The sequence below is a fragment of the Pseudorasbora parva genome, chromosome 15 (assembly GCF_024679245.1).
Source record: "Pseudorasbora parva isolate DD20220531a chromosome 15, ASM2467924v1, whole genome shotgun sequence".
NCBI classification, from domain to species: Eukaryota; Metazoa; Chordata; class Actinopteri; order Cypriniformes; family Gobionidae; genus Pseudorasbora; species Pseudorasbora parva.
The window spans coordinates 17,223,756-17,242,699 of NC_090186.1; the positions used below are offsets into that span (position 1 = coordinate 17,223,756).

The 18,944-nt window shown below is 36.2% G+C and overlaps 1 protein-coding gene across 3 annotated transcripts; it reads right to left on the minus strand.

The window, feature by feature from the left end:
* Positions 1-7,880: 7,880 nt before the first annotated feature.
* stxbp6l (syntaxin binding protein 6 (amisyn), like) lies at positions 7,881-17,041 on the minus strand. Of its 3 annotated transcripts, none has more exons than XR_010898066.1 (8): positions 16,833-17,041; positions 14,978-15,133; positions 14,755-14,888; positions 14,438-14,681; positions 14,244-14,342; positions 10,436-10,614; positions 9,394-9,508; positions 7,881-9,339 (listed from the first exon to the last, which is right to left on the minus strand). XR_010898066.1 is itself a non-coding variant. In XM_067417238.1 (7 exons), the coding sequence occupies exons 2-7, from the start codon at positions 15,120-15,122 to the stop codon at positions 9,488-9,490; spliced, it is 825 nt and encodes a 274-aa protein (XP_067273339.1). In that variant the 5' UTR covers positions 15,123-15,133; positions 16,833-17,031; the 3' UTR covers positions 7,881-9,487. The 3 variants fall into 3 exon arrangements, 1 of the variants encoding a protein (XP_067273339.1); XR_010898065.1 differs by having other exon boundaries at positions 10,436-10,617; positions 16,833-17,031; XM_067417238.1 differs by having other exon boundaries at positions 7,881-9,508; positions 10,436-10,617; positions 16,833-17,031.
* Positions 17,042-18,944: the final 1,903 nt, after the last annotated feature.

The window sequence follows — 18,944 nt, forward strand, 5'->3', positions numbered from 1 at the left end:
GTACACTCATTGAACGTGTTCTAATTTTAAAGGCGCGGTGCAAAGCTCAGCTCAGCGCCGCGACACGTCTTTAAAATATTGAGCACCCCCATATTGCCAAAATGGTATGATCCTCGTTTCATAACACCCGCGAAGATTCGACCGTGAGATCGGTGGTCGAATCAGGCTCCGCATATCGATGCATCGAATCTTCGACTATACTGATGATACTTCCTTTTCTTTTGTTTTCAGTCTGCAGTGAGTATGTGTGAAACGTCACTTCATCATTGTGTATCAGATATTGATACTTTGTGGAATCTTTTTAATCAAAGATTAAATTAATTTTCTGCAGAAAATAGTATACTTACACTGTTACACACATCAGGTCTTTAGCGACCCTACAGTATTTTGGGGAAAACAATATATTGTTATATTGTTTATAATGAATTGATTGAGGAATACTAAGAAGGTTGATGTCTATATTTTAAAAATGAATGAATTAGGAGGGTAGTGAATGACATACTGGGTCACTAAAGACCCGAGGTAGGCGTTTAAGGGTCAATATTAAAGTATATAAATATTACTGTATCTGCACAACTCAGAGGTAGCATAACTGCATTTACACAGCAGTTACAGATTTTGAATATAAAAAATATGAAATGATGGACAAAGTGAAGTGCAAATACATTTGAAAATGAAAACTAATAAGTAGGTAGCAGCAAGTCACTGTCTTTAAGGGATAGTTCACTCAAAAATGAAAATGAACTCATAATTTACTTAAGGCGGAATACAGAAGGCGGTCCGCCGGAAGCTATATATTTTACTTTAAACTGTGTTAAATAACTATCAATATATATTAATGAGTTGACTCATTAATTGAACCCATTAATTCAAGAACAAAGCAAATGGGTCATTGAATCGTTTGCTCAACCAAATCAAACATCCAGATTCATCCAGATTTATTAACCAAATACACTGAGCTGCTCAGAAATGTGTTCTGTTCTGTTCTGCTGTGGATCAGTTTTCAACTATTAGCTATATCTATATTAACAATAGATATCTAACAACTTTGATTATAAGTAAATTAGAGCTAAAATCCAAAAATATGCCTCTTTTTTAAATTGTTCGATATACAGACATGAAGCAAGTTTGACTTGAAAATAATTCAACCATCTTATTAACTGCGAAAAATCCTCGAGGTTTAGCCATGCTTTTGATGAAATCAGCACTGCTGACCTCGCAGTGAAGTGTCTACCTCTCAATATCCGTGCAGCGTCCTGACCATGAACCCATATGCGCGCGCGCACACTTACCTCTCCCTTCATAAATCACCAGCCGAGGGATTAAGGATGTGATCTTCAAAGAAGCTTAGAACTGCCTGTTATTTACCTAAACTGTCCTCTGCCTGGCTCCAGTCCCAGCAGCCATGCGTTCATTGTTTTAACCCACATAGAAAACTGATTTCAAAACCATACCAAGCTGTCACAAAGGATAAACAAAACGTTTTTGATATGACTGACAAGAAAAAAGAGAGTAATGATATATACACCAACGTTAATGTCAGAACAGGTGCGTGACTCCACCGGGGTATTCTTCAGTCCAAAGAGAGAGAGACAGTGACAGGTAAGAGAGACGGTAAACCAGACAATGATCTCTCGGAGGACAGCGGCTTGGCAGAACTTGAATTCTGAAGGTTACCAGAGGTTTGGCTTGGATGGAAGGTGGAAAGGACCATATGGCCCTGCTGTGAGAGATATAGCAGAGTCACTGGAAAAAGGCTTGTGAGAAATCAACTGATAGCGCATACCCTACCTGCTCTGTCAGCTATTCTGCACCCCTTTCTATAACTCTAAAAGGGTCCTAAATAGCACTTCACTATCACATTTATGACAGTGGGGTCATTTACGCTACATAAATTATTAAAAAATATATATTAAAGTTGAACTTGGTTTAGTTGTGTATTTTTTTTTTTTTGCACTGTATTTTGCCCCCACTGTTCATTGGATGTGAATACAAGATTGCAATTGATTGTTAGAAAAATGTGCAGTTTAAACAAAATAAATGATTGTAAAATCTGGCATATGTCAACAGGGAGAAGTCTGTCAGGAGAATGTCTGGTCAGTCTATCATAAAAAAACAACATTGGTCAAGGTCAGACTAGTAGAACCTAACAATCCTGACCAACTATTTCATATTTCAAATTCACATTATATGGCTTAGTCCACCCCTTATGAAAATGAAGCAGCGTTTTACTACTCTAACCATAGTTTAACCATGTTATTTGTGGTAAAATTGTGGTTACATAAATGGTAATCAATTAGCCACAAAAAACAAAAAGTTACTACACTTTTACTATAATAAAAACATGATTCTTTTTCGTAAGGTACCCTATTACTGATACACTACAATGTGTGACGGTATACCTTAACAGGGTGGACGTATAAAATGATTAAAGACCATTACTAGCAAGCAAAGAACAACATGCTAGTAGAAGAATAACCTTTAGGAATAATTTTAATAGGTACAATTTAAACATTTTCATGTCCAGTATAAATTGACACAACAGGGTGGAAAAGTCTTCTAAAAATGAGGGGAAAAAGGGGGTAAAAAAACCACTTACTTTGTTCTGAAAGTTGATCATGTGATTTAGGGCATATACTTAAGATTTTAAAGGGAAAATTGCATCACGGTAATAGGGTGGACAGAAGTTTCAGGGATCGGCAAAGGTCTGCGAGTCGGGACTCGAACTCTGGTCGCCCAAAGCACATGTTGGCACGCTGCCCATGAGGCTATCAGCGCCGACTAACTTTTAACCCATCCTGAGATCATTGCTCGACTCAATCAGTCCATGTCTAATGGCAACTTTAATTAATTTGTAATGTAAATCAATTATATAGTGCTTGAACAAGTAGGCTATTCATTTAATACTAGTGCATTTATTAGAGTATGTGCACTTCCTATTCCAACCTGTTAGATCTAGAGTTAAACTTGTATGTACAGACTAGAGATCATGAGAATGACCTGACTACTGCAGAAGTCTGATAAAATACTATCTTTTATTACTGCACGTCTGTCCTTAATGAGACTATTGGTGGGTCGAACATCCCCTCTGAGAAGTTGAGAATTCATCCAATCCGTTGGAGTGGGACCTGATGGGCTTCTGACAGAGAGAGCGAGCGAGCGAGCGAGCGAGCGAGCGAGAGAGAGAGAGAGAGAGAGAGAGAGAGAGAGAGAGAGAGAGAGAGAGAGAGAGAGAGAGAGAGAGAGAGAGAGAGAGAGAGAGAGAGAGAGAGAGAGAGAGAGAGAGAGACACTCTCCTGTCCCACTTCTTCCGTTAACTAACATCTGGCCTAGATCTCTCTCCAGCTCTTCTACTCTCTGTTTTCTTATGAGCAACAAATTGAATTTTATTATTCTCCCCCTCCCTAACACAACATTTGTCTGGAACAGAGAGAACTCTGGGTAAGAATGATGATGTTTGTGTGCTGGGTGTATGATCTCTCTATCCACTAATCGCTTTTTCTAGGTCTTCATTTTCACCAGTGACAAATACAGCTTTCATCATGAGGTGGAATTATGGGTACACGGGCTGTTTATGTCTAAAACATATTTAAATGATTGTTTTGAGTTGTAGTTTATGACAATGGACAGCGCTATTTTTGGTAACACTTTACAATAAGGTTCCACTACACAGATATTTAACTACATTTAACTAATGTACTATACTTCTACCTGTACATAAGGGTGAACATATTTTGATTAACGAAAACCAGAACACTCTGCCCAGCAATGTGATACTCAAAGTGTACTCAAAGATGCCTTATTAATTTTTAATCCATTAAAACCAGGAGATTATCATCACTTTATAAAAAAAAAAAAAACAGCCAGGATGACCAGGACAGAACTTAAAAACAGGACATGTCCTGTGAAAACAGGAAGTTCGGTCACCCTACATCAATTATTAACAGTGTTGGGGGTAACGCATTACAAGTAACTTGAGGTATGTAATCAGATTAATTTTTTCAAGTAACACATTACTTTTAAATTCACACTAGAATATCGTAGTTACTTTTTTCATATAGGCAACGCAAATTACTTAAAGTCGGCTTGAAATGGAAGTTGAGATCGTCTTTTTCTCCTCATTGTGATGTATATCCGAGTGAAACGGCCTCTGAAATTAGAAAAAATGTAGGGTGGGGCTTGATTTCGTCCTTTGGGAATTGATTGGATCGTTGGGAGTTGGGCGTTGCTAAAAAAATGGAGGCAGATTTGAATGCCCTCAGCGACAGGTGTCTGAGAGGCACAGGAACGAGACAGAGCGCGATAGCCCTGCCCTCGCGCCATAGCACATGACCGGGAGAGAAGAGAAGTTGTTTCGAGGGGGGATGGGAGGTTAATGTATTTGATTAAAGATTATAAGGGTAAATACATTTTTTTTTAATTAATGAAATGCACAGATAAATCTATTATAGTAAACACTACAATATTACTTATACAAATACTAATTATAAAATTTGATTTCATGCCATCATTATCCACCTGTCACTCTAAGTGGCCACGCCCTTAATTATGCAGAATATTATGGCTTTATATAATGTAAACGAATGAGTTATAAAAAAAATAAAAAAAACTTTTAACTGTGAACCCCCCTCACTGTTATCACGGAGGGCAAAATTAGCCATACCAAAACCACAATTTGTACCAGCTGTAAACATGTTTTTTTTTCTGTAAAGCATTTTAACATGGAGGTCAATGAGATTCTGCTCCTTTCTGGATCATGTCCCTAGCGGCCAGTCAAGGAATTGCAGTTTAAGTCACTTCCGTGTTGGCTTCAAGAAAATATGGAGGAGGATTGCCGCTTGGTGCAGACAAAGCAGACAGGTGTTGTGTGCAGGGGCACGGGGAAATGCTTTAAGTTTTTATTGTTTATTTTTTTATGAACTGTCCCTTAAAGAAAAATCAACAGTCGGTTAAGAAGTCCACTGTATTACTTGCTCTCTGAAGTACCCAATTACAAAACAGTATGAATCTTGCAAGGTATTTCTAAGGTCAATGACCATTCAAAATTCTTTAAAGGCCACTCCGGCCCAACGGTAAGGGAAGATCCTGTGCCAGTCGATACATGATTGATGTTCAATTCCCGTCTCACCGTTAGAAAGTCACGACCTGCACCTCTGGCTTTTAAAGCTCTTTGCGCTTTTGGAAATATATCTTCCGGGTCAATATCACACCCTCAAGGCATATGGAGAATGCTAAATCATATCGATTGATCACCATAATGCTTTTCAGGGTGGCAGATTATGGTATAATCTATAACACATCAGATTATGATATAAGAGAGAATTAATCCATGCAGTGTCATGCACAGTTCTACAAGTCATCAATCCTGGAGTCAATCGGTGAGTCTTGACCTTCATTTGGTCACAGCACAAGTACATAATCCTGCAGCAGATGCTGATCCAGCAATGCAGCGCATCATCCGTGCAGGTCACAAGCTGCATACTGTGTCTGTTCATCACGCTCTTCACGCGCCACCACTTTGGCAAAATGTAAATGGTAACACAAATGCATCAGTAAACATCAAAATTTGTATGTGGGTGGTATTAACTAGAAATAGGAAAATGTCTAAAATATGATTTTGCATTTATATACAAATGTATAGCCTATTTTATATTTATTTAAATACACATAAATCGTATACATGTGCACATATCACTATAATCTTTATATATATATATATATATATATATATATATATATATATATATATATATATATACACACACACATACACACAAACAGGGTACAACAGGGCTAAAGGCTCCTTTGATTTTATTCTCCTCTTAATCATTAGGATGGCACAAAAACTTGCCTTAGCACTTTCCAAAACATCCGCTTTTCAAGATGCACGTAAAAATTTGTCTGATCTTTGATGTGATCACGGGCAGCAGCGCAAAGTTAATTCTGCGTTCATTTGATCTAGAATTTGATGGTTTTAAAAATGTTGTAGATTTATGTAGCAAATAAGAATCGCTAAAAATATTATATATATATTTTGAAACAAAGGTTTTGTTAATGTTTGTCAATTCTGTTCAAGGTAACAGTTTTTCATTAATGGAGGAATATATAAAAGTATGCCTATGGTATTGGGGCAAAAGGCATCATATATAAAGGTGCACCATGTAGGAATTTTGCAGTAAAATATCCAAAAACCAGTAGGCCAGTGTTATATATTTTAGTTCTACATAGGCAAAAAAAAAAAAGAAAAAAAAAAAAAGAAGAGAAAGTCTTTTACTTACTGTTATCTTCATGAGAAAAAAAGCAAGGAGCTAAAAATGAAATTTAACACTGTCCATTTAATTGCATGTAAAAAAATCAAAACGTTTAAATTCTTTTGTGGCACTTGAAACAATTATTTGGCGCCTAACTTTTTCCCTTACATGAGCCAATAGCTCCTTAATTTTAAATTTTGTCTGGAGCCCTGTCTGCGTTACCCTCGGTTTTATTTGGCAGAAGCGTTTTACTCTTAGCAGTGTGAACAAGTGTCCCAGCAGCCACTGAGCAAACGCAGAGTAACATAACATCATTTTAAACGCACTTAAATGTATCTAATATGATAAAGAGAGCTGCGTTACCTCATGACCGGAAAAGAGGAAATGGCGCCAGCGACTGTGTCCCGTCAAAATAAAAGTCCTGCTGCTCGCGAACCGTGTGTTGTTCAACAATCGCTCCACCGGCCTTGCTCAGCGCCCTCAACATTCGCTCCTGCTCTGCTTCATACTACAGTAACATTAATAATCACATTCATCAACATGATTTTTGCTTTTGCCTGAGTCATATCCCGATTCTTTTTCACCAGCTGTGAGGTGAAAACCACATGTCCCAAGCTTCTGAGCTCAAACTTGGGGTCATCAAGCTACGCCTATGTTTTGAACAGGCACCCTCTAGTGGAAGGAACAGTTACATACCGGTAGTGCAGCTTTAACATGACAATAAACATTCGGCTGACTTTAACATTTGTTGACATGACATGGTTAGATTTAGATTGTAAGCATCATATTAAGTTGGGTAAGATAATCACCATATTTATAATGAAACCATTAGATTTAAAAATGTGATGATAAAATATAATGTATTGTTACTATTGTACATTATTATGGGATATCCTGCAATGCTTTCAGAATCTTTACTTTTCTTAATTATTGTGTTTCTATATTTTTCAGATATTTCTATATTAATACATTTTTATGACAGCATATTTATTGATCAAAAATGAATCTTTTATTCATCAAAATAAACAGAAAATAGTTCAAACTTTGCTAAAAGTGATTGTTTTGAACAAGTATTAACTTAGACATTATTAAAAACATATTTCAGGGAAAGTATTTGTATCAGTACTGTGTGCCTTTTGTCCCATGATGGGAGCCAATGTGTGATGTAAAAGGCCCCCCTCGAAACCCATACAAGATTTTTAAATAAAATAAACAATTTTTATTATTTTTTTCCCACAAAATCTGTTGCTCCATACATGTTCAATACTAACATATTTTCTGCATATATTATAGGAGTAGTGAAAAGCACAATTTGTATTTTAATATAATATATACATACTTCTGTTATCGTCTTGGTTTGAAAGTTTTAGATTTGTAAAACTAAGCATATGAAAAAAAAGAAAGAAAAAAAAATCTAGGTTTTAACAGATTCTCAGTGTGGTCTCGTACATTAGGACCAAATCTCAATACACATAGAAACATTAATTCTAATATATAAATAAATGTATTCCACTGGAAGATGCTTGTCTGCAGCATGTTGAACTTGTTGTACGACGGTGCCCTCTAGTGGCATGACGGCGCACAGACAACCATCGCATATATTTTGTGCAATAATAGACATTTCACAAGTTGGTCCCATTTCATTTATTGCTCAAATGATGGGTGTTTACATTTTTGAACATGTTTTTAAATGCAGACAAGAGCACAGTCAAAGACAAGGACAGCTAGAATTCTGTTACACACATATATTATGTAAATCGATAACAACATAAAGCATAAGGAGAACAGCAGAAAGCAGGACGCATCACATACATGCAGGGTATCCGACTCCATGCGGAAAACACCCTCTGGCTTCTCATGACATGTTGCTCCTGCTACTGATGATCACGATCACAAACAAACAAGGCGCACCGACTGTTATCACATTACACCGAATTAGGAGACAAAGACGGAAGAACAAAAAATTTGTTATCCACATACATTCACATTCAAAGAGATGAACACTGTGTTCATAGTGAATAGCTGGAATTATAAAACCGCTTGCAGCATCTCTAATGAACTTAAATCTAAAAAGCAGATAAAAGCAGCCTCCTCATGCGATCAGAACGGAGCTGAACATCAGAGGGACGGCACCGTCCTTCATGAGTAGATCATCTGAATGCGTTATATGCATATTGCACAAATATTGAAGTAACATACCTCTGTTAAAGTAACAAGTAGCATCTGTAAGAATCTGTCTACAACCCCATTAAATGTGTCAAATATTACAAAAAAAATATTCTTGCCGCACTGGTAAGGAATAAATAAAATTAAAAAGCTATTAAAGGTTCAAAATAAATAAAAAAGCAAAGTACTAAACGTGTATTAAATTAGCACACATCACCAAAAGTGAACCTCAACCTCATAAATGGCAATCTAAAAAAAATAGACGATTCAAACTGTTTAGATACAAAAGTAGCGGTATTACAATATGAAACAGCAATATTAGGATTTAGCTTGCAGAATAAAAATGAAAAATCACTTTGAAATCGTCGCCTTTCATTTTTAGTGCAAAAGGAGGCCGATTTTTTTAGTTTTGCAAGTACTTAAATTAAAAAGAAAGGCTTAATGGGATAGTTCACCCAAAAAAGGAAATTCTGTCATTTACTCACTCAAGTTACTCTAAACATGTACGAGTTTCTTTCTTCTGCTGAACAGTGAGAGCACATAAGATGATATTTTGATGTTCATAACCAAACAGTTTATGGTCCCTATTGACTTCTTTTTGTTCTATACTATGGAAGTCAATGGAGACTTGCAACGGTTTGGTTACCAACATCATAGAACTTGATGGTGAGTAAATGAGAGAATTTTCATTCGTTTTTTCAATTTTCAACTCTTCATTTTTGGGTGAACTATCCCTTTACTCCCGTCACCAAAAATAAATAAATAAATAAATAAAATCTCAGCAGAAGAGGATCCGCCACCTGCTACTGTAGAAAAGGTTAAAAAAAATGTGAACAGATTTGCAGGTGAGAGAGAACAGCATGATAGAGAGAAAAAAAAATGCTATTTAATTGCTAAGCGGCTTGTACATAGAAAAAAAATATGGACAAAATAAAAATAATGCAACAAAATTAGCCTTAAACTCAAATCAAAATCTGAGTTATGAGAAGAGGAGTTTCAAAATGATCAGCGTCCAGATGATTAAAAGCTATGTTTTTAAAAAGTTTATTGGCAGTCCATCCAGAACACTTCTAAATCTGCTGCAGAGCCAGCTGAGGGAATAAAGGAACATGTGATGCTTAATATTATTCATATTGAATGGCTACTAGTTATACAAAATGACGTTTTATTCAAATGGTTCAACCCACCCATAACTGGTTCGGACTACATATTTTAAATACTATATTATGTACACTACTGTTCAAAAGTTTAGGATCAGTAAAAATTATTTATTTATTTTTGAAGGAAGAGTATAGTTCAGGAAGGATGTATTAAATTGGTTAATTAAAAAAAAATCCGATTCCTGAAATAAGATTTGTAATCACTGATTACTGGTTTCATTTTTGATCAGCCATGGTTATATCATAAGAAACTTCTTAAAAAAAAAAAAAAAAAAAAAAAAAAATTATATATATATATATATATATATATATATATATATATATATATATATATATATATATATATATATATATATATATATATATATATATATATATATATATATATATATATATATATATATATATATATATATATAATATTATGAATCCTTAAAGGGATAGTTCACCAAAAAATTTAAATTCTGTCATCATGAACTCACCCTATATACATTTTTTTCTTCTGCTGACCACATAAGATGATATTTTGAAGAATGTTCATAACCAAACGGTTTCTGGTCCCCATTTACTTCTGTAATATTTTTGTTCTATACAATATATGGCAATAAAGACTAGCAACTGTTTGATTGCTAGCATTCTTCTTTTATTTTTAGGTGAACTTTTGCCTCACAGAATAACACATCTCTTATATTATAGTTCTACTGCATTTTAACTGTTTAAACATTTTAATTAAACAATATTATTTAAAATATTACAACTGTGTATCACCGTATCACTAACTGGTTGTTCATATGACTGTGCAATTTCATAAACCTTAAGCAGTTCATTTCGAGGTAATGGGTCTTGCTATCAGCTCACCTTCTGAGCAGCTTCTGCAAACTGCTTGGCGCCGTGGAAAAAGTGGCTGGTCTTCTCGTCAGCCCTCACGAGACGCTCCCCACGCTCACTCAGAACCTGACTGGCCCTCCGCATTACATTCCCCATCTTCTTCACCGCCGGAGGGGACGGGCTGCTCCTCCTGGATGGTTTAACAGCTGCTGCTGTGGAAATAAGCAGAAACACATGAACATTAAACTCAAGCTCCAAAAGCTCTTATTTTATACATTTACTGCATTACATACTAAATAAGACTTCCATATTAAATGTAAGTCTAAGAATTTGTGGAATTCTGCTCTAGAATAAAGCTGCTGATCTTTTCAACAATGACAATATTGAATAAAACAATATATAAATATAAGATAATTATAATATTACAAAATATGCTGCAAAAATATCTTTCTAGCATCACGGCTACTAGAAAAATATTAAGTAGCACAACATTATTGCTAATAAGAAATGTTTTTAAGCACCAAATCAGCTTATTAAAATGATTTTTAAAGGATCATGTGACACTGAAGACTGGAGTAATTAAAATTCAGCTTTGCATGCACAGGAATGAAATTACATTTTTAAATTCATTCAAATATATATATAAAAAATATGTTTTATTGCATTGATATTTTACTGTATACTGGGTCAAATAAATGCAGTCTTGGTGAGCATTAAAAAAAAAAGTTTCAAGTTGGTGGCAAGAACCACATAGGATTGTTTATGATTTTAGGTCAAATGTGGGATTTTGCTGCATTATATAAGACTTGTTATTTATTATCCGTACTAATTTGTTTTTCTATGGCCAACACACACACACAGCCCCTAAACCTACCCATCACAGGAAACTTTCTGCATTTTTACTTTCTAAAAAAAATATTATCCTGTATGATTTATAAGCTTTTTGAAAAGTGGGGACATGGCCAATGTCCTCATATTTCACCCTCTCCTTGTAATACATGAGTCATTATACACATTTGTGTCCTCATATGACACACACACACACACACACACACACACACACACACACACACACACACACACACACACACACACACACACACACACACACACACACACACACACACACACACACACACACACACACACACACACACACACACACACACACACACACACACACACACACACACACACACACACACACACACACACACACACACACACACACACACACACACACACACACACACACACACACACACACACACACACACACACACACACACACACACACACTTAATCTATAGGGTTTAATATGGAGTTGGTCCACCCTTTGCAGCTCACAGCTTCTACTCTTCTGGAAAGGCTTTCCACAAGGTTTAGGAATGCATTGGGAATTTTTCACCATTCTTCCAGAAGCGCTTTTGTGAGGTCAGGCACTGACGTTTGACGTGAAGGCCTGGCTTGCAGTCTCCGCTCTAATTCATCCCAAAGCTGTTCTATTGGGTTGAGGGCAGGACTCTGTAGCCAAACTCACTAATCCATGTCTTTACAGACCTTGCTTTGCACTGGTGTGCAGTCATTTTGGAACAGGAAGGGGCCATCCCCAAACTATTCCCACAAAGTTCTGAGCATGAAATTGTCCAAAATATCTTGCTATGCTGAGGCGTTAAGAGTTAAATTCTCTGGAACTAAGGGGCCAAGCCCAAATCCTGAAAACAACCCTACACCATAACTTGACGCTTGACAATGCAGTTAGACAGTTCTCTTGGCAACTGCCAAACCCAGACTCGTCCATTGGACTGCCAGACAAATCTGTCACTTCAGAGAACATGTCTCCAGTGCTCTAAAGTCCAGTAGCGGCGTGCTGTAGGTATTGACTCTGCAGAAAGTTGCCGACTTCTGCACACTGTGTGCCTCAGCATGCGCTGACCCCACTCTGTGATTTTGCGAGTTGCTTTTATTCCCAATTGAGAATGAGAACATACATCATGGTAGCTTGCTGTCACGTGACAAATTGGGCGGTGTTTGTGCCCGTCCACCATTTTGGGATCCAGCGCTATCGGTTGCCAGGGGCAACACTATAAGAGCGATACAGAGATCGGAGCAGGAAAGACGGCTCAAGCAACTATCACCACGTCGTTTAAACTGAGAAATTTCAAAATGGAAAATAAAAAGTAATAGAGGTTCACTACAGGAAGAAATTGCTACCAGTGCCAGGCAGAGGTATTTAGAGGAGCTGGATGATATCAAAAACAGAGACCTGATGTTAGATGTAGTAAACCTTGCACATTCCTGAAATGTTTCTATATATTTTTTTGTGCATTCTGAATAATAAATAAACATATCTCCCTACTATCCTGCAGCAGTCCAGTAATCGTCCTAATGTTTTTATTTAACAAGGTTCGGAAGGAGCTCATTCAGATAATTGACACAGGTGGAGAGTACTCGGCTATTTAACAAAAGAGGTGTATATATACGCAGCTTTCTTACCTCCATTTTGTTGACAGTTTAACAGCATCCCTCCACCACCCCTTCTTCACATTTTGCTCTTTTTTAGTTCCAAATCACTACTTACGTACAGGGTGGGGTACTCTGGGTTCGGGCCGAAGTCCGAGCTCGAAGCCCTCCCCCTGGACAGCCCGCCAAATACGCATTTAAATTTACTCTCTATAAATCATATGCAAGTGTGAACTTGTGAATTACACTTAAAATGCAATTCTGTAATGCCATTTACTATTCTCAACTGCAAAAAAACCCCCAAAAAACAGACATGGTCGTATATGACCAAGAGGTGTGAACTGGGACATTGCATTTTGTGCCACCAGCTTGGCACCTCTCCCATTCATTACACACCATTCATCCATGATCCGCTGTGAAGGCTGGTGCCACTTCACTCATCTCCGCTCCTCTCCCCCTTCTCAACGCCTGTCTTTGTGTCCCTGCGCATGCCTTCATCTGAACAAAGTGGCCTCTGAACTAATCGGGCCCTCTATGCAATGGAGCCATTCTCTGCCACTGCCGAGAGATCTATCAGAACACTACAAACAACCACCCGACGACGGGGCCGACAAAGCGCCCTCTCTTCCTGCCTGGACCCTGACTGATCTGACCCACACAACTCGACAGACAGGAAAGGATGGAAATGAACGCAATTGCCTAAAAGATGCATTTGTACTACATTGTCTAGGGGTCAATGAGGTTCACTATTTTCTTGTAGAAGAGCAAGTCATATACACACACAATGACTTTTGAAGCATAAAAGTTAAATATGTCAATCTTATAATGAACAAAAAAAGGCCCCTTAAAAGGATTAAGAAGGCATTCAATGATGATGACAACAGTAAGAATAATAATGTAATTATTATTTTAAAAAATAAGCATTCTAGGAAAAAGAAAAAAAATAAACATTTTAAAACAACCATGTAAATAACAATAATTAATGAAAGAAAAATAAGCATTCTTGAACACATTTTCAAAAGGATTTATCATAATTTATGAATTAATAAATTAATAAATATAAAATTATTATTATTATAAGAAACAAGCACTCTTTAAAACAAACATTATTATTAATAATAAATAAAAAACAACAACATTAGCAATAATAGAAGTAACAACAACACTTTAAAACGAGCATTCTTGAAAAATCTAGATAATAAATGTATTAAATATGTATTAATGTGTACTGTGATTTCAAGCTATTCAAATAATCTTTTTACTTGATGGCTACACCACCATCAATCAATTAAAAAAAAATTATGTATAAGTAATTTTCAAAACAATAAGACCAACATAATCTCAATGATTTTGGAAACAAACAAATCCTACTAACCTTCCCGCTGAAGCCGACCCTGGTTTGCAGTCATACTGTTCTTCATTCTATTCAAAAAAATCTTGCAGCGGTAGATGACCATATTAACAGAACAAGCATCTAAAATATGGAAACATACATTTTTGTTTTGTTAAAGATCTCTAGACTCTCATATTTATTCTGACAAGCTGTCAAAACATTATGAACCCACTCACCTCCCATTAGCTTTTTCTGACAGTTGACAAAGTTAGTTTGGCATGGAGCACCAGGGCTCTTCTTGCTCTCCGGAGCTCCTGGTATCTTCTGTTCTCCAGGGGATGATGGGTTGCCAAGCTTTGCCTCCCAGTAGTTCTGACAAGCATGGTGGAGAACTTGCACAAACATGCATTTCTCAGCAGCTGAGCTGGCCACCCATTGATCAGAGTTGCGATCGAACACTAGGTCGAACTCAGGAGTGTCCTAACAAATATTCAGTGGAGTCAGAATTATGGAATGTACTGGGGTGAAAAAAATAATTTAGAAGGAAGGTCACCTTGTCAGGGTTGATACCATTGACCTGGCGAAGCTGCTCCACAGACCACTGAGACCTTTTAGCAAACTGTCGTGTGCCCTGATACCTCTTAACTTTAGTGATGAAGACTTGAGCTGGCCTACTGTTAGTAGTAACTATATGGAAACAGGAGTCAAAGATGTCTACATCAAACTTATTTCAAACTCACCAATTTCGATACTTAAAGTATATAAAGACACATTACCTGACAAGCAGAGAAAAGTTAAGTAGTCCTTCTTGCGAAATGACAGTCCCTTCCTCTTCGCCCTTCTCCTCACCTCAATGGCTACCAATAACTTTTCATCTCTCGGGACAAAGATCTCACGGCTGATTGCAGACTGAATGTTCATCTTCAAAATGCCTTGAAAATATTGCCACAATTTATATGAATATATGAATGCATTTTTTGCACCCAGGAAAATGTTGGAATATAGAATTTGAGCCAATTGACAAAATATACAGCGCTGGGTAGTAATTGATTCCATGTAATATGGATTACGTAATTCCAGAAATCAAGCACTTGTAATTAGATTACATTTTAAAATACCGTAATCAGACTACCGTTACTTTTCTATTGATTACATCTTATTCTCACAATGACAGTGAATTATTCATAATTGTACTTTTTTGTTATGGTTTTAACATTTCCTTTCTAAATAAAAAGCCAACAGCTTAGAAAATCTTCCAGGTTTGTGGAATTGCACAAACAGTCATGTGACTATCACTGTAAACTGAGGCCAGCATTTGATCACTGGATTTACAGAAATCATTTTACTTTCAAGAAGTGTTTTCTCAACATTGCATATCTAATCTCAGCTCCTAATGAACACTCATTATTATGTGAAGTATCACTCAGTGAGTCATTTAACCATGCATTACTGACTTTTGAAGGCTTTTGCCTTTTTAAAACTAATGTACACATTCACGTTTTATATTTACATGCCTATTTGCTCTAATATATTTACTTGAAATAAGATCAAAGAATTAGTCCAAAAAAATACAATACAATTATGTTTACAATTCTCTAAATGTCAGTTAATGTTCACATGACATGCATGTAAACATTTTAAGTCTTTTTTTTAGTAAATGTTTTATTTTGATTGTATATTTATTTTTAATTATTTATTTTAAATTTTACAATTGTATGACTTAAATATTTAACAGCTTTTCATTAAACTCACAAATCCCAGTCTGGGAATGAGGACAAACCCAACTGTCGGTTTGAATTTGACCCAAATTTGGGTTGAAACAAATTCAACCCAGTATTTTTTTAGTGTGGGAAACGCTGACGTAAATTTAATATTTAATGCACTTCATGTTGTTGATAAAGAATGTAATATATTTTCTATACTTGTCTGTCGAAGAGCCAGCATGCTCAAAAGCTAACCTGTATGTGATTTAACTAGTACAATTTTTATTGCATATATTTGGAGCTGTACTCCAAATATATGCACTCCAATGTGGTACTCTGTGGAACTTTTTTTTCCTTTTTTTTTTTTATAATCCCTTTTGTCAAGAACCCCACTTTGAACATATTTTTGCCAGCGACGTGCATGCTTTGGTCTTGATTTTGCCAATTAATTTTATACCAATATTTAAATTAACGTGATAAATGAGTTAGTCAAAAGTAATCAAAAGTAATCAGATTACATTGCCTAAAATAAATAATCTAGATTACGAACTACAATTAGTGTCATGTAATCTGGAACCAGTAACTGACTACAATTTGTATGTAGCCTAATCTATCAGCAAAGTATTTATTATAAATAAACCCTATGCATTTTTATAAATAGACAGTAGGCTATATTAATTAAATATAGTCATTTCTTTATTATTATTATTATTATTATTATTATTATTATTTTACATTTTTGTATAGCTTATAATACATTTTTAATTTACATTTTTAAGACAATTAACGTTTAACGCTTTTATTAAAAAGTTAATAAATAACATACTCGTTAGCTCACCTGTTGCTTTGAAAGGTCTCTGACAACAGAACAACTTTATGCATTTAGAAAACCACACAAATCTTTAATTAAACAGATAAAACAACACACCTTCTGCTTGATCTTCCTGGTACTTTCTTCTTCCCTCGAGCCTTGAAGAGCGGTGAGAAGTTTTCGGCAGCCCAGCCTGTGTCTGCGCCTCAAGCCATCTTTATCCTGCATGTGGTCTAATGAGAGACTACTGGGCGTGTGGCAAGTCCCGGAGAAAACCCACAGCCACGGGCTGTGTCCTCTATGCCAGTGAGCTGCCTACTGAGAGAGCGCGTCAGGGATCATAGACGAGCCTGAGTTAGCAGAGCTCAAACATGCTGTCTAGATTAGCGGCTTGGATTTGAGACATAGCCACAGACACGCAAACACACTGGAAAGTCGTCGCTGATAATCACGTGCAGCCCGCGGTTGCTAAGAATTGATTGGATTTGGACATAAATATTTTTAATGGAAAAACGCATTTATAGTTGTTTATAAAGTCTATATAGATATGTATTGACCTTATAAACAACTGTACATTTTATTTAAAAGTTGGAATCTAAATGGAATAATTTTTCTGTTTCAATGACAAAAAATGGTTGCCACGCCAGGTGCATGGTCCAAAAGGGTTGTAGCTAGAGCTATGCTGCGTCCCAATTCGCCTACTTATACTAGCCTACGTCCTAAAAGTATGTACTCTTTTTGTGAAGAGAAAGTATACTTTTGAGTGTGTAGCAGAAAAGTATGCAAGCTTCGGGACATACTACTTCGCCATCTTTAACGGACTCTGTCGCTTAGTTACGTGCATCCCTTCACAATGCTGCTGCAGGTGAAATATAATCTGGACAACACTGAATAAATATATTTTTGTCAGTTTAAATATTGAAAGTTTGTCACTCAAACCCCTTTATCTAAACTTCTCTACTTAACCGCCGGACTCGCACATCCGCCATGTTTGTAGTTGTCTTTTTATCCGGGTTTGTTGTTCTAATCGAATCCCCGTCGCAGTGGGTTGTGGGCAATATCAGCCGTTTGAGTGCCCATCGATTCATACTTCGAATTCGGACCGGAAATAGTAAACCATCCAGGTATCTTTGGAATACTGTTTTCAACATGCTATGATTTGGGACATACTAATTCTATTTTCGAATACTATTTATGGATAGTATGCGAACTGGGACGCAGGGCTAGTCTCTTAATGAGTCATTGCTCATTTGGTGTGTTTTGGGCATAATGTGCAAAAAACCAATTAGTTTCATCTCCCATTCCCTTTAAAAGCCAGTTGCACTTGTACAATGGCGGATTCACTTATGCCGGCATTTGAAAGCGGAAAGACTGAATGCTTCTCTAGAGAGGAACTCTTTTATTTTTGATATCTGGCATGTTTGTGTAATAAACCCCTAGGCAGTGTCAGGTTTCAAATGACAAAATGTACTGCACTGTATTATTCTCAAAATGTTTTCTAATCTTGACAAAACATATCGTTGGAAAGGTCTTAAGACTTAAGGTTCCATGGTGATTGTTTTGTGACAGAAGTGACATTGTGACAGATTTCCTTAATTTGCATAAAACAAAACAAAACAAACAAAAAACCTTCAATGGAATGTGGGTGTCACCCGGGGGCTATTTTTGGTACAACACCTAAACAAAATCTCATGGGAACTTGAATTTTTGTGATGTCAACATTAATTATGGAACAACTTAGAGATATGGCTAGACTTTATACCAAATTTAGAATCTTTTTTTTTTTTTGTTATATATATGTATATATTTTATACATTTTAAAGGTACTACATTTGCTTTACAGTAAATTTAAACTTTTTTACTCTTTCATTTTTTTGCTGCTTTCACTCAGGGCCATTTTTTGGGATTTCCGCCTGGATTTGGCCTACCCAAATTGAAAAGCTTCCCATTCACACATACAGTGATCTAGGTTCAAAATGATGGTGTCATTTTACAGGAAACCCTTTGAAGTTACATAAAACACTCATAAAAGTGATAAACATGTAAGTATATGTTGTCTAAGCTGTAATAACCCCCCCAAAAAGTAGGCGCTTTTTAATTTTTTTCCCCATAAATTCATTTTTGAAAGTGTGTAACTCAGGCCCTGTGTGCTCTAGGAACCTGCAGACAGTTTGGGCTGTTTCCACTAAATTACAGAAAATAGTGGGAAAATGAATTTTGTCTGTGTCA